This window comes from Phodopus roborovskii, unplaced genomic scaffold (genome assembly GCF_943737965.1).
Source record: "Phodopus roborovskii unplaced genomic scaffold, PHOROB, whole genome shotgun sequence".
NCBI lineage: Eukaryota > Metazoa > Chordata > Mammalia > Rodentia > Cricetidae > Phodopus > Phodopus roborovskii.
In genome coordinates, this window is record NW_026126447.1 from 17,004,788 (window position 1) to 17,026,221 (window position 21,434).

At 40.6% G+C, this 21,434-nt stretch overlaps 1 protein-coding gene across 1 annotated transcript in view; it reads right to left on the reverse strand.

Moving 5' to 3' along the window:
* Window positions 1-21,434, reverse strand: part of Frem1 (FRAS1 related extracellular matrix 1) — a 143,388-nt gene that overhangs the window by 104,216 nt on the left and 17,738 nt on the right. The window contains exons 2-4 of the mRNA XM_051188116.1: window positions 6,802-7,312; window positions 3,163-3,257; window positions 651-952 (exon numbers count right to left, since the gene is read on the reverse strand). Of these exons, the coding sequence (XP_051044073.1) occupies window positions 651-952; window positions 3,163-3,257; window positions 6,802-7,083 (679 nt within the window). The 5' untranslated portion in view covers window positions 7,084-7,312. The remainder of the gene's footprint in view (window positions 1-650; window positions 953-3,162; window positions 3,258-6,801; window positions 7,313-21,434) is intronic.

Here is a 21,434-nt window from a genome sequence, read left to right on the forward strand (position 1 = left end):
TACTCCATCTCTACACTAGAATGGCTGTTCTCTTCTCCCATCTAACAGAGGCTTAAACCCATTGATAATTAAATAAACAAAGGAAACCACCAACAGCAGACCCAAGCATTTCTGATTTTAACTCCAAATTCACAACCTTAATAACCTACATTTAGTTTTGTTTTTTTAAAATGCATTTTTAGTTACATTCTAATTTTATTTATTTTGTGGAAATCAGTTTTCTCCTTCCACTATGTAGGCCTGCTAATCAAATTCAGGCCAGCGGGCTTGGAGGCCAGTGTCGCCACTTACCAAACTATCCCACTAGCCTGTGACACGTGTGTGTGTGTGTGTGTGTGTGTGTGTGTGTGTGTGTGTCCAAAACAACTTGTGCTGCAGTAAGAGTTTAGAAATCTGAGGACAATTTGGAGGCATAGGTTCTCTCCTTACACCATGTGAGTTACAGGCATTAAACTCAGATCAGACTTGGTGACAAGTGCCTTTACCCACTGAACCATCTCACATATTTTCAACAAGCCAAAAAAAAAAAAAAAAAAAAAAAAAAAAAAAAAACTGTATTTGTTAAGCAGAACTCTTCATCATAGTGAAAGATGGACGTTTACAGACATTTTGGTCAGTTTTAGTAACCTTAACTGTTAAGAGGTACATACGGGTCTCAGAAAAAAAGCTGTGTGGCTGATCTCCACGAGGTCCCTCTGGCTTATGGTGCAGCACAACCAGCTTGCCGTGGGCTGGCAGCTGAGTCCCCACTGGATCCAGTCTGATGGTACAGTCCAGGTGGGCTGTCCTGTCATAATCAAATTGGAGCAGGTTCTTGTCAATGGCTTGGGACAAGCCGTAGAATTCAGTCACTTCCAGCATATTGCTGCTTAGACGGATGATATTACAGTCTGGTTCCACGAGATGAACTTGCAAGAGAAAGGTTTCCATGAAGGTGTCTGTGTCCGTAAATCTGGAGAGAAAACAGAGTAAAGGGCATATTCACTGGTCTGCAGACTCTTCTGAGACTTGGACACTCATCTTAAAGATTGCCCTTCGTGAGCAGGGTATGGTGATGTATGCCTCTACTCCCAGCTGAGGGACTTCCTCCCAGAGCATCAGCTCACAGCCCAGGGGGCAAGATCAGGGGTCTGGATAGCATACCCCAAGACATTACCATGGCCTTCTGCTCACACTCAGACAGGGAGTCCTTTCAGGCGATCTAGGCTTTTTAATAAAATTCATTGATTGGTTTTATCACCATTTTGAGGACAGCCTGGGCTAAAGACTGCATTTGAGGCAAGCCTGGGAAATTTAGTGAGATCCTATTTCAAAAAAAAATCAAGGCCAAACAAAAATAACAAAAATTGTCCTTCACAAAATGTGTACTTCAGATGGAGTTTGGTTCCATTTCTTTTGGCCTCCCTGTTCCCACAGCTTCGTCTCTACCTTCCCATCCGTGCTTTTTCTTACCACTTTGCTCTTCTACTATCTCTCTTCTAAATCCTGCCCCCAAACTCACCATCCATCCTAATATCTAATGACTCTGAGACCCCAGAGTCCCACTTCTACCATGTGCATGATTTAAAAGCTTAGGGGCTATATAGTTTATGGAATGAATTTCAGTTTAAGAGTGAAGAAGTGGTAAGTATCAAGAACTTTTGTCTTCAGAAATGGCAATGAACGGATGGTTCTTTAAATCTAATTTGGATGTTCAGCTTAGCATTTACCATGTAAATTAAATGAGTAATGTTACTGCCACAGTGATTCTGTTCTGAGGCATTTGCAGAGGCCACTGGAGATGGAATAGCATGCTATAGAAGCGACAGAGGTAATAAATGATGAATGCACCTGATGATGCAACTCTGAACTGATGCGTTCGAAATCTGGTCCAGATGTTTTAATAAGGCCTTCACCCCAACTGCATAGAACTTGCAATAGGCAATAGAGAAGTCAAAAAGGTTGACAAAGAGGCTAAAAGGGAGATTAAGAGGGAATAAACTGCTCCCTGGTCCCTTGCCTCTAGCCCTTCTGGAAGCTCTATTTCAAATGTCCTCAAGACCAAGTGTGTGGAAGCTCCTCTAACCCTCCTTGCATGAGCGCTTTCCTGATCTTCCTACATGCTAGAAAGTTGAAGGGTCCGGTAGCCTGTAGAGTGTGCCAGCTTCCTTGCCTTCCCTGGCAAGCTGTTTGAAGTTGGTTTGGTGTTGACCCTAAAGTTTGGAAAGACCAAACACCCCCTTCATATTAATGTTGTAGCTTCCTAGGGAATCCTTGGTGCCATTTCACTAGTTGAAAATATCATTTTGTTTGGATGCAACTCTAGTGACTCCCAATTGCCCCTCCTCCAGCTTCTCTCAACCACTAATCTACTCCCTGTTTCTATGGGCCCACCTATTACGATATTTCGTATACATGGAACCATAGCATACTTGTCCTTTTGTGGCTGGCTGCTTTCACTTGGCATAATGATTTTAGAGTTAATTCATATTCTACAAATCAGGACTTCATTAGTTTTCATGGCTAATACTCTGTTGTGCAGTTATACCATTCACTGGTTCAATTTGTTCAACATTTTAACTATTATGAATAAGGCTTCGCTATTAACATTTCATATACGCTTTTGTAAGCATGGGTTTTCTCTTGTGTATATAGGTTGAAAGTGTTTTACAGGATTTTATGGTCAATCTATGTTTAATTTCATAATTGGTTTTAAACAAACTTGTACCATTTAATGTTCAGAAATGGACGATGCTGCACCCCCTATAACTAAGCAGCTGGCAATCAAACAGAAGGGTTTTGTTCAATTTTGTAATAAATGTCTGTCAGATTCTCATAAGAAACTTGTTTTTGTAATTTTCACCATAATAATGGGTTGGACTACCAAAGTAATGGGATGGAGTAATGAGAATCACTGCCTAAGACTGGAGGGAAGCAGAATGAAGTTAGTAATCTGTAGAAGGCCAAGGAGGCAGAGACAAATGAATTGAAGCTTGGCTGCAATGGTTGCCTCACTCACTCACATCTCCAATTTCTGCTGGTCACTTTCTTACTGGATTCTAATGACTCCCTGGTGTCATTAGGAAATGCCCAAGTCATAGGAAATGCCCAAGAAGTACACAGCATGACTATCTGGCAAAATTAAATTAAACATTAATAAATAACGCTCTCTGTACCACTTACCTATAAAGCCTAAGCTTCACGGAATCTTCATCAAGAATCGGGCATCCATTGTGAACATACTGTACTTCGTTGGGAAGGAAATGGCAATCAAAGACCTAGTTCACATAAAGAAGGAAATGCCTGAGAAAACCAGTGTAAAGCTTTACTTCTCTAGCCCTGTAGTATTACCTGAAGAACTACACTCTAGCTGGTTGTGCGGATGCACACATGCAATCACAGCACTTGGGAAGCTGGTGCAGGAAGATCAGCATGAGTTCAAACTCAGCTTGGGCTACAAAAGAAAAAAAAAAAAAAAGAAGGGGGGAGGAATGGGGAGGGAGGTGGGAAGAGGGAGGTGAAGAAGAGAGGGAGAGGTCAAGGAAGTGCCTATGTTCTATTAATGGTGTGGATGCAGGTATCTTTTTTTTGTTTGTTTTGTTTTGTTTTTAACCAACAACCCCTTCTTCCCTACCCTTATGGCCATATTGTGCCTTGTTTTGTTGATATCTAAATCATGATAATCCAAACAGGTCAAACAAACAAATTAATGGATGCCACATCTCTAAATAACTATAGTCTATAAACTATAATGTTTTGTAAGTATCTTCTATTCATCAAAAGAATATTTATCCCCTTCAGGAGCTTATGACAATTGAATCAGAGAGGTCTTTCTATGTGACTGGAAAATACATTTACCACCAACATGCTGTTCTCTGTGGCTTTTGTTCTTTCTTTTCAAATAAAATCTTCATGTTCTACAATGGAGGCACTGGCTGTGTGTACTGCTGTGTTGATGAGAGCCAAACAGGGCCTACAGTTGTTTGCCCGCTCTTGCAAATGACTGCTTTGTTATGGGGAAAAACCAAATGACTGATGAGAATTTAAAAAAAAAAATACTCTCCTTTAATAAAGTTACAGTTAGCCAGGCACTGCATTCAGAATCATTAAAGAGATGACTGTTTTACATTAGGACCCTAGATTTTTTGTTGTTGTTTGTTTGTTTTTGTTTTGTTTTAAGATTTCTGCCAAGTCACCATCCTGCCCTGCCCTGACCCAGGTGGCAAAGTTCTAAGAAACATCCCTGTGTGCATCCACACATCACCGTGCGGCACTCAGGCACCTTTCACAGCTTCAGAAACTGCCAGACAACATAGCCTGCCCTGGGAAGACATTCTCACTAGTAAGAATGAGTTTCTAGTCCTCTTTTGAATTGACAACCACAAAGAAGATAAAGAGAAGCCCTTCCCATATCATTGACAAATAGCCACGGTAATAAAGAGACAATCTGCTTTGTTAAAAGAAACATCTGTTCCGTGTTTCCTAATATGTTTTCCTTTTATAAAAGGCGACAACCATGATTGACCATAAATTTACTAACTAAAACAAAGGAGAGCTAAATCCTTTTCTAATTACTGTCTAGCTTTGTTTTTTTCCACTTCAACTGCTTTTCAATTACAATTTATAATTAAATTGTCACACATTCCTGACTCATTACTCACTTTAATGACAGTGAAGTGGTTCAAACTAGAGATGTTTTCTTAATGCTGTATTTCAGATTCAAAAACAGCAAGCTCAGCACTAAACCAAGGTGATTTTTCCACCCAGGAAACGTTTCCTCTGGCCCAGGTGTGGAGTGCTGGAGATGGGGGAAATGTTGCCCTGAAATCTGAGAGCACACTGCCATTGATCTGTCTAAGTGGCTATCTAGGAGGTAATGGAGACAGAAGGCACTAGCTTGAACCCACGCAAGTGTCTTTCCAAATATGCAATGGGAATGAACCTGTTGGTTCTAAGACAAACTTCAGTAATGAAATGAAAACACTAATTGAACAGATGTTAAACAAAACATTTCTGTGCAAATCCCACAAAACTGTTCATTACGCAGCAGGGTGTTGTTAATACAATAGTCTTGCTAGGAATGGATTCACATAAGCCTAGCAAGCAGCTTACTGCTAAGCTCTATTAAGGAATAATGTTTATTTAGCTCTCTCTCTCTCTCTCTCTCTCTCTCTCTCTCTGTGTGTGTGTGTGTGTGTGTGTACATGTGCACTATGCACTTAGCTATGCTTACTTCAAAAACTCATAATAAATAAATCCCTGGGAAGAGCTGAAACACTCTGGATTTAAATCAAGCATGAATTTTCCTCAAACCAGACTTTACCTGGGAATTTTATCTTTGCTGAAATGATCAGATTTTAAAATTAGAAAAAAAGTGGAGAGAAACAATGTTTCTGTAAGCATATCTATGTCACATAATAAACTGGTAATGAAGCTTGGAGTTTTAATGGACTACCATGAAATAAAATCTAGAATGTAAGGATCGCACATCCACTTGAGATGCTGCAAATCCATTTGCTGTGTCATATTTACTCTTGGAAGCACACACACATGCATTCAGTACCATACTGGACTTTCTTCAAATGATCAGCAGACACCAGATGACAAGAGCACTTGGAGGTGTTCTGAACATCCAAGAATTCCCTAATCTAGTTGGGTGCTTTGTTGCCTCGGAGGCATATTATCATCCTGATAACTAGACTTTTGCCTTAAAATCAGAGAAAGTTTGACACGGAAAAGACTTGAAGTTCTCACTCTGTAACATATTTACACAATGAAAATGTCATCATGATTTGTGAATATGACCTAAAAATGTCTCAAAATTAACAGGATCCAAGTAGGAAATCAGCCTAGAAATCTTGAGGTCTTCTCCAAAGATGCTTCACTTGCAATAAGTGAGAGAATTTGAGACCAGAATAACCCTTTAAGGGTGGTCACAGCTCACCCTACAAGTGACAGCTCACTATGGCCTGTCTCTCTTTCTCTGTCATCTCTCTCTTTCTCAACATCTCCTTCTCAGCCTCTCTCTTTCCCACTCCTTTCTCCCCTTCTCTTCCCCTCCCCTAAAATAAGAGTCCCAAAACCTGTAATTTTCTTACATTCTCCCCCTCCCCCACTGGATTAATAACTACTCTCTAGGGCCAGGCGCCTGACAAGACATGGAAATTCTCTGCAAAGTGAAGAGACACCAGGAAGATTTATTGGTAACAGTGCATTATTAAGGAAAGGTGTACACACATCTGTATGAGTTTAACCCTTACTTCCTGCAATATGCTAGATTCAGATTAAACCATGTCAATGTGGGCTTACTACATTTGAGTCCAATTGAGACTATTCAAAAATAGGGCTGGCAAGATAACTCAGAGGGTAAAGGCATTTGCCACCAAGCCCAAGGACCGGCTCAAGAAGACAAATGACTCTGGAAAATTGTTCTTTAACCTGCACAAGCATGTTGTAGCATGCTCATGTCTACACACACACACACACACAAATAAATACAGTTTTCAAAGTAGTCAAAAATATGTTCCACCTCTTTGAGAAAAGCAAAAGTATCCCACGCCTGTGCCTTTCTTTTTTTAATTTAAATTAAAAACAATCTTATTTTACACACCAATTCCAGTTCCCTCTCCCTTCCATCCTCCCACTCCCCCCACCATCTCCCCATCCCACCTCCCAAATGATCTGACAGACTTTGATGATGACTGTGCCTTTCAATGACTTGGTTTCAAAGACAATACAATACTCATAATGATGGCTTGAGAAACCCTTTATCTATGCCTTACTTCCCACACTTTGTACACACACACACACAATGGTACCTACCTGTGGAGTGAGTTTCCCAACCCTCTGGGTTATCGGCTCATTCATCACCACCTCCACTCTACAGGCATCCTTCTCTTTGGGGATGGCAAACTTCAAATGATCTTCAGACAGGAAGGCAGAACTGCCCTTCATCACCCTCAGCCCCCAGTTGATGCTGATGAAGGTGGAGTTGGCTGGGTCCAGGTGCAGCAAAATGAGTTGGAGCAGCAAGAACAGCAGGGCCTTGGGCCCAGTACAGCCTGGAGAGTTCATGATGCCAGGGCCAGTTCTGTCCACAGGCATGATCTGCTCAGCAAAGCAGGACTCCTGTACTTCCTCCCAGAGTGTCAGCTCACAGTCCAGGGGGTGAGACCAGGGGTCCTGATAGCATGCCCCGAGACCTTACCATGCCCCTTCCATTCAGACTCACACAAGGAGGCCTTTCAGGCAATAAGGGCTTTGTAATAAAACTCGCTGATCGCTCCTGACAACGCTGGCAAGATTAATGTGCCTCCCAAGTGCTTTCCTAATCCTGCAAACAGGAGAAGAGGTTGGAGGAAAATGAGAGAAACCAAAGGATTGTACAGCTATTTAAAGAACCGTTCCCAACAAAGGGATCTTTCAGCTGGCCTATAATTTCAGTTAAATTAAAAGCAAATAAACTAACTTGACCTTCAGGCCCAATGGAAAGACAAGGAAGCCATTTCATTACTCTGCTTATAGCTGTTGCTTCCGGATGCAATGGACCTCGTGGGATGTCAATTGTGTGGTCTAACAGGGTTCCCCTGCCTGATTGCTAGAGCACAGCAGCAGTCCAAACTCAGTGCAAGTGGGGTGATCTTTGCTTTCATTTCCCTATTTGTTAAATGAGGGCTACTCCAATTTGTACCAGAAATCTGGTAGCAGTATCTGTACACTGTTTGAGAACATGGGTAATTCAAAATCAATAGAACCCAGCTAAGAAGTAAGCCTAACAATTCCCAGCGAACTGAGAAGGGCAATGAGGTCACCTAAGAGACTCTTCAGTGGAAAATGGTGAAATCATTATTTATTTATTTTTTCTAAAGAGGCTTTCAAGGTACTGCTTATACACAAATGGGACTTTGAAGAAAGAATGACATAGCTCGAATTACACAGCTAATGGCACTGTATGGGCATGCATTTATATCCTCTTCTACAAGGTTAATTCTGTCATAGCATACTACACTTGCTCAGATGGAGTTGCATTGCTTTCCACAATATCATGATCATTTTTAAAAACAAATGTATTATAACATATCCCGAAAGCCGGAGTACATTTAGATGACTAGTGGTAGTTTGCTATGTCCATGGGAACACCTCACTCTAAACCAGGTTCTTAGTGGTAGAGCGCTTGCCTTAGAAACTTACACCTTCATAATTTCACTTTGAGCCACGGATGAACTATAGAATGAATAAATGAAAATGAAATGTGTCAGTGGATGTACACAAAAATCCAATAGCACTGCTCCCCACCCCCATCCCCATATGGATCCCTGCCCTGCCTGCTATGCACACCCACTCACGCCCTCCAAGGCCACCACCCAGCAGCTCTAGAAGCACACAGCTAGTGGCAGCAAAGGCTTGGGTGATCACCTCAAGGAAGTAAAACTAAGGATGGCCAAGAAGCTTGGGTCACCTCTTGTGACAGCAAAAGCCTCATCATAAAGTTTCGGAACACTTGGACAAGTAGTTTTCTTATAATGTGTGAGAGAAGTCTGAAGAAACCACAGCCAATGGGAGGAAAACTCAGCCTGTTGACAATTTTGCACATGGTGCCTAGTTCCGCATTAGGAACAGAAGGGATGTACAGGCACAGTGGGGAAGCTAGGAAAAGCATGGGGGCCCGTAGGAGGTGTGGACAACAATGCCTCCTTGTGTGGGCTTAGGGGAAAGTGGCAAGAAAGTCCCATCATCATCAGAGGCCAGACCCACTGAGACGGTGAGCCAGCTGGGCACAATGAGCATTTCTCAAACCACAGCCTTTTTCTTTTTCTTTTGAAAATCGCGGTGTTTCTCATTATCTTTACCACAAACATTTTAGATGAAATGGTTTCAAAGCATTGGTTTCATGAGATCATGTCTTTGATTTAAAAAAAAAAAAATTGTGTTTGTCCTGATTTTACAAATGCCTTGTAGGGTCCACCTCTAATACACTGAAGGGACATTTGTCCCATGTCATTTGAAACCTTTCACAGATGGCGTCTGTCCTGTGTTACCTGAGGGGGTGTGAGCGGTACAGATCGGCCTGTTTTTAATGATGTCAGTCCTAAAATAAAGCTGTTCACAGACTCCCACTGACCATGCTGTCCACACTCAAGCTACACTGGCTTATTTGTGTAAAAATGCAAATTTGGTTGTGGAATTTTTCACAACCAAGTCAAATCATTTTACCATTTCCATTTGTCATCCAAGATCACACAGAAAATCGAGTCATTCAGGGAGAGGAGCGAGGGATAGAGGAGAAAACTACGTTCTGAGATTTGGGCTAGCTGGAGGCTGCAATGGCTTCCTCCTCCTGGCACACCTGCTCGGCCTCTCTTATACCTCTGCTGTTTTTTAGAACCACACTTACTTATTTGCATATATGTGGGTATGTGTGCGGGTGTGGAGTCACAGGACACCCTACGAGACTTTGTTCTGCCTTTCCACCATGGAGTTCCCTGGGTCAAACTGGGGTTTCAGGCTTGCCTTGCTCTCTGAGGCATCTCCCCAGGCCCTAGCTAACATTTTAATGCTGGGCACTAGGGTCCATTCCTTGGACCTGTTTGTGCCTTTCCTCATTCCCCAGGGATATTTCTTGGAACTGAACAGCATTTGCATGCAATGATCCTCCTCCCCCGCTGCCCAGGCCTGACCTCCAGAGTCATTCACATTTTTCTATTTGTCATTCTCACCTAAGTGTGTGTCAAGCATCTCGCTCCCTAAGTTGCCAAATTAAGTTCCTGGTTGCCTCCTTTCTGGCTAAGCTAGTAGCAACTCCAGCTTTTTGGCTGCTTCCTTTTTTTGTCTCTTAATATCCAGGCAGAAGACTGTTGGTTCCTGTTTGGTTTTCATGCTAAACAAGCCCCAGGGCAAATATGATAATTCTAGCCTTCTGGTATCTGAAAGGTCTTTCCCCTGAGTGATGAAAGAACCTGTGACATTTTTAGTGAATAGGATTAGGTGAAGGTGATGGGTGATTGATTATATGACCTGGTACTGCACTTCAGGACACAGAAGAAGGTCTTAGCCACAGCATCAACATCCCCTGCTAACCTCAAAGCAGCATATCTGGAGAGTTCTCCCACCATGAGGAAATAAATTCCACTGACACCAGAATGAGGGTCAGAGTAGATTCGTCCTAAATTGGACTCCCCAGTCTATTGGAGCTCAGTGAGCTGAACCCAGAGCAGCGAAGCCAGCAAGGCCATGGGTGGATCCTAACTAACAGAAACTGTGAAATTACACCTTAGAGTTGATTGAAGCTGCAAAGGTTGGTGATTTATGCATTCATAGAAAATCAATGCTTTCTTTAAAACAAATCCACAATCCAAGCACTACTTCCCATTTCCGTTGTATCAGCCTGGTCAAGTCTCCAACAACTCTGCTAAACACAGCTACAGCCTCCTGATTGAACCTGTCTTTAAGCATTCCTCAGGACCATGCTGAGATTCCTAGAAGAGGAATCTCATATGTCACTTCTCTGCTCAAAATGCCACATGGTTTCTCATCTTGAATAAAACCAGAACACTTGAGGATGGCAGAATGCTATCTATTCCTCACCTCTGTCATTTTACCTCCTGTCTGTCTGTTACTCTACTACTCCGCACCACCATGCTAACACATTCCCAGTTCCTCAAGGAATCAGATGAGCTTCTTTTGTTTCTCTGCAACTGCTAGTTACTTTATAGTGAACACCACACCAAGCCACACCCCCGTCTCTCTCACCGCTTTCAAGCTGTCTGTCAAACATCAAAACTGCAATGTGGCTGCACTTAATTGTCCCATAATAGGAACATCCTACATGCTCCTCTGGTTTTTTTTAACCTTAGAACTTGTGACCTCATAAGCAGTTCACTCTCTTGTTTATGTTGGTCATTGCCATTTCCTTCAAAGACAGGGATTTTTTTTTAATTATTTATAGATTTCCCCCAGTGCCTAGGACAAGGTCTGATACATCCATAACCGTTTCCTAAACAAGTGAATAAGTTAGATAACAATTCCTTATATTTATTGTACGGACTGTAGTTTGACTGGTAAAGTTGCTGTAAATGTTTTCTAACTAGGGTGTAACAAGTCCTACAGCAGAAGCAGGTAGAGCTCTGTGACTGCAAAGATAGTCTGGTCTGCAAAGTAAGACATCTCTTCAAAAAAGAGGAAAGAATTGCCATCATGAGAAACACCATCAATCAATCAGTATGTCAAGTGTGTTTCTCAATTTTTCTTGTCAGCCTGCCACAGGCTAGAATCATGTGGAAAGAGGGACTCTCAATTGGGAAAACGCCTCCATCAGAAGGCCTCTAAGCAAGTCTGGCTGGCATTTTCTTGATTAATGGTTGATGGTAGAGGCTCATCTCTCTTTGGGTTGTGCCATCCCTGGGTAGGTTCCTGAGTTGTATAAGAAAGCATTTGTGGTGTGCACAGTAGGATTTGCTGAAGGAGACAGAGGCAGGAGGATCAAGAGTTAAAGCTACACATTTTCCTGGTCTAGCTGGGCTACACATTTTCCTGGTCTACGAGAGATAGCTCCAGGACAGCCACAGCTGAACAGAGAAACCTTGTCTCAGAAAAAGAGAGAAAGGAAGGAAGGAAGGAAGGAAAAAGGAAAGAAAAAGAGGGAGGGAGGGAGGGAGGGAGGAAGGGAGGGAGGGAGGGAGGAAGGAAGAAAGAAAGGAAGGAAGGAAGGAAAGAAGGGGCAGGGCAAGTCAGAGGGAGCAAGACAATATGCAGCATTCCTCTATGGCCTGCGCACCAGTTCCTGCCCTGACTTACTTGGATGATGGACTGCAGAATGAAATAAACCCTTTCCTCCCCAAGGGGCTTCTGGTTAGGATGTTTTATAAGTGATAGAAACCCTAAGATACCAAGTAAACTCGGCTACTGAAAGTTATCAGGAAAGGATAGGTCAACTTAGGGTCAACGACAGGCCTTCAACACTGGAATTTCTAACTCTGGAAAATGCCACTCTCTGAGGCATTTGGAGAAGTGGCTATGCAGCCAACCAGCCTTTCCCAGTCAGCCCCTTATGCAAACATATGAAGAACTCTATCCTGTGATCCCTAAGCAAATTGGGAATCTCTCCCACAGAGACCAAAGCAGCCTTTAAATAGAGTGGTAAAACTCCAGGCAAAGTAAATGCCCATCATTGAGGAAATGGCTGAATAGAGTCAACCTGCTTATACCATAGACTGCCATGTGGCCATGCACTGAAAGTGAGAGTGCACTACTAAGCTTGGAATCATCTCCACAAAATGCTGTGAATTAGATCAAATGGAGATGATAATGTCTGTTTTGTTTCCATTTGGTAAGACAATAAAAGCTGCATCTCTGCATATTCGAACATGTATATAGAAAGAAAGCTTTCTTAGGGGCTGTGTTAGTTTGCTTTCTATTGCTGCAATAAACACCATGACCAAAATCAGCTTGGGGAGGGAGGGTTTACTTGGCTTACATGTCTCAGTCAGTGTCTGTCATCAGAGGAAGCCAAGGCAGGAACTGACACAGAGGGATGCTGCTTGCTGCCTTGCTCCCCCTGGCTTGCCCAGTTTGCTTTCATATACCACCCAGGACCACTTGTCCAGGGGTGATACTGCCCTCACTGGGCTTGGCCTCCCACATCAACTGGCAATCAAGAAAATGAACCCACAGACTTGCCTATAAGCCAATCTGATGGAGGCAATTATTCATTTGAAGTCTCCCAGAACTGGGGTATTACCCTATTTCACCAATTTCTACTTGATGACTTTACATTTTGCTTAACAATGTCTTAATAAGAAAGGCAACATGGGTCAAAATAAATCCAAGTTTTATTTTATGTCCACAACTTTAAGAAGCCGAATAAACTCCTCTCTGGTTTATTTTAAGATACTGTAGCAAATACTACCTTTATTTCTCTTATGATAATTTACTATCACATGTCCAGTATCTAGCCATGACTAGAAATATGTTTGTAACTTAGGAAGTTGCACGCCTACCAGTAGCTCCAGCAGTTGCTGCAGGCCCAGTAGGAGGGTCAGTCCTGAAGTAGAATTAGTAAACCTCTCAGACTTCATCAGAGAAGGTGGTGTGTGTGTGTGTGTGTGTGTGTGTGTGTGTGTGTGTGTGTGTATACAGTGGTTAATGCAGAAACTCACAACTCATTAAATTACAGAGAATTAGTGACTAGAGTTCTCAGTCACAAATGAGACCCCTATAGCACACTCTTCCCCAAGGCTCAGGGACCATCATGGAAGATGGGGGTAGAAAGATTTTAAGAGGCAGATGTTGAGACGGATTAGAGTAAAACGGTGTCTCTGGACTTGACAGGACCACTACTCTCAATAGCTCACAACAGCTGTGTTGCCAGCATATACAAGATCAAGCCAGTTATCAATCTATCAGAGAGTGGAAAGGGCTTCATGAACCCCCACCCCTAATTAAGAAGGTAGGGGCCTTTGATGGCTTCTAGAGGAGGGTCAATCAGTTTTCTAAGGGTGTGGCCCCTAGTAGGTCAACCACACTCCAGTGGATGGCCCCGTATCCAGAAGTATATAGGTAGCACACACTGAAGTCAACTGGTTATTGAATTGAGGTGGGGGGGACATAAGGGCTGGATGGGTGGTTCAGTGGTTAAGAGCATTGACTGCTCTTTCAGAGGGCCAGAGTTCAATTCTCTGCACCCACTTGTAGCTCACAACTGCCCATGACTCTACTTCTAGTAGATCTGATTCCATTCACTCTGTTGGCTTCCATATTGCATATATATATATATATATATATATATATATATATATATATATGCAGGCAAAAAAAAATTAAGCCAAATACATAAAAAGATTAAAACCAAGACATGAAGTTGCGGGATAGGAAAATTAAAGGAGGAGGTTGGAGGTGAATATGAGCAAAATACATTGTATGAAATTCTCTAAAAAAAAAAAATGCTAAAAATGTTTTAAGTCCCTTTACTTGATGGTATCCATCCTTATCTCCTTTTATAGAAATAGAAACTTTAGCTAGGTGCATAGTCACATAGAACATAGTCTCTCTATGAGTGAGATATGACTATGTGACCAGATTTCAGCCAATGGGATAAAAGAGAAGTGTCGCACAGTATCCTGAGATACTTTATTTAAGAAGTCCCATCCTAGTTTGCTTCCTATGGCTGTGATAAAAACCACGACCAACAGCACTGTGAGGAAGGATGGGTTGCAGCCCATCATCAAGAGAAGTCAGGGGAGGAACTCAAGGCAGGAATCTCTTGGAGGCAGGAGCTGAAGCAGAATACAGGAGGAATACTGTTTAATAGCTGGTTCCCCTGGTTTGCTCAAATAGCTTTCTTTTTTCCTTTTGTTTGTGGGGAAGGATTGTTTTGTTTTGTATTTTGAGGCAGGATTTCTCTTTGTAATCCTGGCTGTCCAGGAACTAGCTCTGTAGACCAGGAAAGCCTTGAATTCAAAGAGATCTGCTTCCCAAGTGCTGGAATTAAAGTCTTGTACCACCACCATCTGGCCTTACATACCTTTCTTATACTGCCCAGGCTTCCCTACCTAGGATAGGTACTGCCCACAGTGTACTGGGCCCTCCTACATTAATAAGAAAATGCCCCACAGACATGTTCACGGGCCAATCTGATGCAGGCAATTCCTTATTTAAGAATTCCTTCTCACAGGCAACTCTAAGTAGCATTAAATTGACAGCGGAAGCTAACTATGACAGTTCCTTGTCATTTTTCTTCCTACCTCCAACTGACCTGTTAGGCAGACTTGGGCAGATTTTCAAGTCCATCAGGCCCCAGGCTGACAGAACAGTGAGTGAAGATGAGCCCCTTCCACATCTACAGAGCGGTACCTCACTACAACATCTTTCCAGAATTTAATGAGTGTAAACTCCCTGTTTGTTGGTATTATTGTGGCTTTTGTTGTTACTTAAGACTGACTTTTACACGCTAATCACTGTATTCTTTAAGTTTAAGAAAAATCAGATAAAGGTTATAACTTCTTACCCAAGAGCCTAAGAATGGACCAGTGGCTCATGCTGCAATTATGGGGAATAAGGATGGTCCTAATGTCTACAGTTGGTCTTTAAATGGGGAATATTTATTAATATTAACATTAATTAAATGGTCCAGTGCAAGCCCTACTGTCCACCTACCAGGAAGAGACAAGAGAATAAAAAGAAAACATGTCTCATTCCTGAAGCCCCCTTGTCAATGTTGTGCAAGGATCAGAACTCTTACAGTCTGGATTACAAACCGGACTCTACCAGAAACAGCTTCTTTTGAAATGGGATCGTCCACTCTGTTTTCCCATGAGGCCAAATGGCAGTTATCATAAACTCATATGAATGTAAGTTATCAATTGTCCCAGTTTGCTTTCTGCTACTATGATAAACACCATGGCACAAACAGCAGCACCTTGGAAAGGATGGGTTTTATTTCATGTTACAGTTGCCATCCATCAGGAATGAAAGTTAGGGCAGGAATCTGGAAGCAGGAAATGAAGCAGAAGCCATGAAGGAACACCGCCTACGCTTGCCCACGGCTCGTTGGTTTCTTATTCAATAACAACGCAGAACGAGCTCACTTGGCCATGGGTGGACCCACGCACAATGGGCTGGGCTCTCTCACGTCAATCAATAATGAAGAAAATGTCCCACAGCCATGCCAATCTGATGGAGGCTTTTCTTCAGTTGAGATTTCATCTTCCCAGATGTTCTGAGTTTGTGCTAAGCTGACAAAAATAAAAACTCTTAACACATCAATACAAAATGTATGAACAGAATAAGAAAGTCAGTCTTTCTCAGGAAAGCAGAATGGAAGTCTTGTGAACTCAGCAAAAGTAAGTTCAATAAAAGCCAGAGTACATTTCCATTTTCCCCTTAAAGTCTTTTTTATGTCGTTTTAAAATTAATTTAATCTTTACATTCCAATTCCAGTTCCCCCTCCCCCCTCTCCTTTCACTCCCCTCACTCCCCCCTCCCATCTGTTCCTCAGAGAGGGTAAAGCCTCCCCTAGGAAGTCTACTAAGTCTGTCTCATCATCTTGTTGAGACAGGACCAAGGCATCTCTCTACCCCCCACACCCCTGTGTCTAGGCTGGGCAAGGTATCTCTCCATATAGAATGGGCTCCACAAAGTCAGTTTGTGCATTAGATTAGAGCTTGGACCCACTACCAGTGGCCTCATATATTGTCCCAGTCACACCCTTGTCATCTATATTAAGGGAGTCTAGTTCGGTCTTATACAGGTTCCCCATTTGTTAGATCAGAGTCACTGATCTCTCACTAGCTCGGGTCAGCTAGTATTGATTCATGATCTTTACTTCTTTGTTCATATTATCACTTCAATTGTACTCCAGAAGCTTGGCCCAGTGGTTAGTTGTGGATTTTTGCATCTGCTTCCATATATTTCTGGTAGTTCTAGCTTCTCTAGGTTGTGGATTGTAGGCTGGGTATTTTTTGCTTTATGTCTGGTGTCCTCTGGTGTATCTGGTGAGTACATACTATATTTGTCACTCAGGATTGTTTTTGCTAGTTCTGTCCATTTACCTGTGAATTTTAGGATGTCATTGTTTCTTACTACTGAGTAGTATTCCCTTGTGTAAATGTACCATATTTTCTTTATCCATTCTTCAGCTGAGGGCATCTAGGTTGTTTCCAAGTTCTGGCTATTATTAATAAAGTTGCTATGAACATAGTTGAGCAGATGTCCTTGTGGTGTGGATTTGCCTCCTTTGGGTATATGCCCAATAGTGGTGTTGCAGGGTTTTGAGGTAGGTTGATTCCTAATTTTCTAAGAAATCACCGTACTGATTTCCAAGCAGCTGTACAAGTTTGCATTCCCACCAACAGTGGAGGAGTGTTCCCCTTTCTCCACACCCTCTCCAGAATAAGCTATCATCAATGTTTTTAATATTAGCCATTCTAATGAGTATAAGATGAAATCTCAGAGTGGTTTTAATTTGCATTTAGCTGATGACTAAGGATGCTGAGCCTTTCCTTAAGTGAGATTATTCTGTTGAGAATTCTCTGTTTAGATCTGTACCCCATTTTTAGTTGGGTTATTTGGTATTTTGATGTCTAGATTCTTGAGTTCTTTGTATATCTTGGAGATCAGCCCTCTGTCAGATATGTGGTTGTTGAAGATCTTTCCCATTCTCTAGGGAGTGGTTTTGTCTTGTTAATAGTGTTCTTTGTTTTATAAAGCTTCTCAGTTTCAGGAGGTCCTATTTATTAATTGTTTCCCTCAATGTCTGTGTTCCTGGTATTCTATTTAGGAAGTGGTCACCTGGGTCTATGTGTTCAAGGGTATTCCCACTTTCTCTTCTTTGAGGTTCAGGGTGGATGGATTTATATTGAGGTGGTTGATCCATTTGGACTTGAGTTTTGTGCATGGTACTAGATATGGATCTATTTACATTCTTCTACCAGCACTATTTGTTGAATATGCTTTATTTTTTCCATTTTATATTTTTAGCTTCTTTGTCAAAAATTAGGTGTTCATAGGTATATGGGTTGATATCAGTGTCTTTGACTGGATTCCACTGGTCCATCTGACTGTTTTTATGCCAATACCAGGCTGTTTTCATCATTATAGCTCTATAACAGAGCTTAAAGTCAGGGATGATGATGCCCCCCCATGATCCTTTATTATACAGGGTTGTTTTGGCTATTCTATGTTTTTTGTTTTTCTATATGAAGCTGAGTATTGTTCTTTCCAGGTCTGTGAAGAATTGTGCTAGGATTTTGATATGGATTTCATTGAATCTGTAGGTTACTTTTGGTAGGATTGCCATTTTCACTATGTTGATATTATCTATCCAAGAGCATGGGAGATCTTTCCATTTTCTAATATCTTCTTTAATTTCTTTCTTTAAAGACTTAAAATTCTTGTCATACAGGTATTTCATTTGTTTGGTTAGAACTATCCCAAGATATTTTTTTTTATTTATGGCTATTGTAAAGGGTAATGTTTTTCTGATTTTGTTCTCAGCCTATTTATCATCTATATATAGGAGGGCTATTGATTTTTTTTTTTTTTAGTTAATCTTGTATCCTGCTACATTATTACTGAAGGTGTTTATCAGCTGTAGGAACTCCCTGGTAGAATTTTTGGAATCACTTATGTAAACTATCATATCATCTGCAAATAGCGAGAGTTTGACTTTTTCTTTTCCAATTTGTATTCCCTTGATCTCCTTTTGTTGTCTTATTGCTCTAGCTAGAACTTCAAGTACTATATTTAATAGAGTGAGCAGCCTTGTCTTGTTCCTGATTTCAGTGGGATCTCTTTTAGTTTCTCTCCATTTAGTTTTATGTTGGCTGTTGGCTTGCTGTATATTATCTTTATTATATTTAGGTATGTTCCTTGTGTTCCTATTCTCTGCAAGACCTTTATCATAAAGGGGTGTTGAATTTTGTCTAAGACTTTTTTAGCATCTAATGAGATAATCGTGTGTGTGTGTGTGTGTGTGTGTGTGTGTGTGTGTGTGTGTGTTCTTTCAGTTTGTTTATATGGTGGAGTGTAATAACAGATTTTTGTATGTTGAACCATCCCTGCATCTCTGGAATGAAGTCTACTTGGTAATGGTGGATGGTTTTTCTGATGTGTTCTTGAATTCAGTTTACCAGTATTTTATGGAATATTTTTATATCAATGTTCATGAGGAAAATCGGCCTGTAATTCTCTTTCTTAGTTGTGTCTTTTTTGTGGTTTGGATATCAGAGTAACTATAGCCTCATAAAAAGAGTTTGGCAATGTTTCTTCTGTTTCTATTGTGTGAAGTAATTTAAAGAGTATTGGTATTATTTGTTCTTGGAACATCTGGTAGAATTCTGCACTGGGCCTGGGATTTTTTTGGGGGGGGAGGAGACTATTAATAACTGTTTCTATTTCCTTAGGGATTACAGGTGTATTTAGGTTGTTTATCTGTTCTTGATTTAATTTTTGTATGTGGTACTTATCTAGAAAATTGTTCATCTTTTTAAAGTTTTCCAGTTTTGTAAAGTATGACCTGATGAGTCTCTGGATTTCCTCACTGTCTGTTGTTATGTCTCCCTTTTCATTTCTGATTTTCTTAATATGGGTATTCTCTGTCTTTTGGTTAGTTTGGTTTGTCTTTTTTTTTTTTTTTTTTTTTTTTTTTTGAATTTCTCAAAGAACCAACTCTTAGTCTTAGTCTTTGCCTTGTTTTCTGTGTTTTTATTTTTTTTATTTCAGCCCTCAATTTGACTATTTCTTACCTTCTACTCTTCCTGGGTGAGTTTGCTTCTTTTTGTTCTAGCTCTTTCAGCTGTTCTGTTAATTCACTAGTGTGGGGTTTTTCCAGCTTCTTTATTTGGGCATTTAGTGCTATGAACTTTCCTCTCAGCACTGCTTTCTTTGTGTTCCATAGTTTGGGTATGTTGTGAGGTCATTTTCATTAAATTTTAGGAAGTCTTTAATTTCTTTCTTTATTTCTTCCTTGACTCAGTGGCGATTCAGTTAATCATTGTTCAATTTCCATGTGTTTGAGGGCTTTCTGTAATTAACATTGCTGTTGAATTATAACTTTAAGCTGTGGTGATCTGATAGGTTACAGAAGATTACTCCAATATATATATATATATATATATATATATATATATATATATATATATAGGAGGTTTGCTTTGTTGCCCAGTACGTTGCCAATTTTAGAGAAGGTTCCATGTAGTGCTGAAAAGAAAGTATACTCTTTTGTATTTGGATGGTATATTCTATAGATGTCTGTTAAGTCCACTTGAGTCATAACCTCTATTCCTTGGTTTCTTTGTTAAGCTTCTGTCTGGCAGACCTGTCCAGTAAAGAGAGTGGGTTGTTGAAATCTCCCACTATTAGAGTATGGGGCTTGATTTGTGATTTAAGCTTTGGTAATATTTATTTTACAAATGTAGAAGTCCTGTGTTTGGGACATAGATGTTCAGAATTGAGATTTCCTCTTGATGGATTTTTCCTGTGATGAATATGAAATGCCTATCTTTTCTGATTGATTTTAGTTTAAAGTCTATTTTGCTAGCTATTAGGATAGCTACACCAGCTTGTTTCTTAGGTCTATTTGATTGGAAATTTTTTTTCCCAACCCTTTACTCTGAGGTAATGCCTGTCTGTGAGTTTGAGGTGTGTTTCTTGTATGCAGCAGAAGGATGGATTCTGTTTTTTTATCCAATCTCTTAGCCTGTGTCTTTTTATAGGTGAATTGAGACCATTTATATTAATGGACATTAATGATCAGTGATTTCTAGTTCCTGTTATATTTGGTTTTTGTTTTTGGTGATGACATTGTGTGTTCAATTCCCTTCTTTGGGATTTACTGCTCTCATTTGTGTTCTTGTGGATGTAGCTAGCTTCCTTGGGTTAATGTTTTCCTTCTAGTATTTTCTGTAGGGCTGGGTTTGTGGATCAGTATTGTTTAAATATGGTTTTATCATGGAATATCTTGCTTTTTCCCTCTATTGTTATTGGAAGCTTTGCTAGATAAAGTAGTCTGGGCTGGCATCCGTGGTCCCTTAGTGTTTTGCATAACATCTGACCAGGACCTTCTGGCTTTTGTTGTTTCCAGGTGTAATTCTGATAGTTCTGCCTTTATATGTTACCTGGCCTCCTGGCCTTTCTCCTTCGCAGTTGTTAATATATTTATTGTTAGGGCTGTTATGTGGCAAGGGGGAATTTTTTTTTTTTTTTTTTTTTTTTTGGTCCTGTCTATTTGGTGTTCTGTAAGTTTCTTGTACTTTAATAGTGTATCCTTCTTTAGGCTGGGAAAGTTTTGTTCTATGATGTTGTTGGATATATTTTCTGTGCCTTTGAGTTGGACTTCTTCTCCTTCTTCTATCCCTATTATTCTTAGGTCTGGTCTTTTCATGATGTCCCAGATTTCCTGCATGTTTTTTTTTGTTAAGGATTTTTTGGATTTGAAATTTTCTTTGACCAATAAATCTATTTCCTCCATCATCAACACCTGAAATTATCTCTTCCATGCCTTGTATTCTATTGTTTAGGTTTGCATTTGTGGTTCCTGATCATTTACCCAGATTTTCCATTTCCATAATTCCCTCTGTTTATGTTTCTTTATTGCCTTTATTTCAGATTTTAAATCTCAATTCGTTTCCTTCACTTGCTTGATTGCTTTTTCTTGGTTTTCCTTACGGGATATGTCAATTTCTTCCAAATTTTTTGTTTGTCTTTTCCTCCATTTATTTAAGAGAATTTTAAATTTCCTCTTCAAGGGCCTCAATCATCCTCATAAAGTTATTTTTTAGGTCGTTTTCTTCTGCTTCATCTGTGTTGGGATGTTGGGTCTTGCTGTTGTAACACCACTAGTTTCTAGTGGTTCCATATTGCTCTTTATGTTGTTGAGTGTGTTCTTACCTTGTTGTCTACACATCTCTTCTTCTAATCAGTATAGGTGGAGCTTGTGCTTCAGAGGATCTCATTTTCTCCAG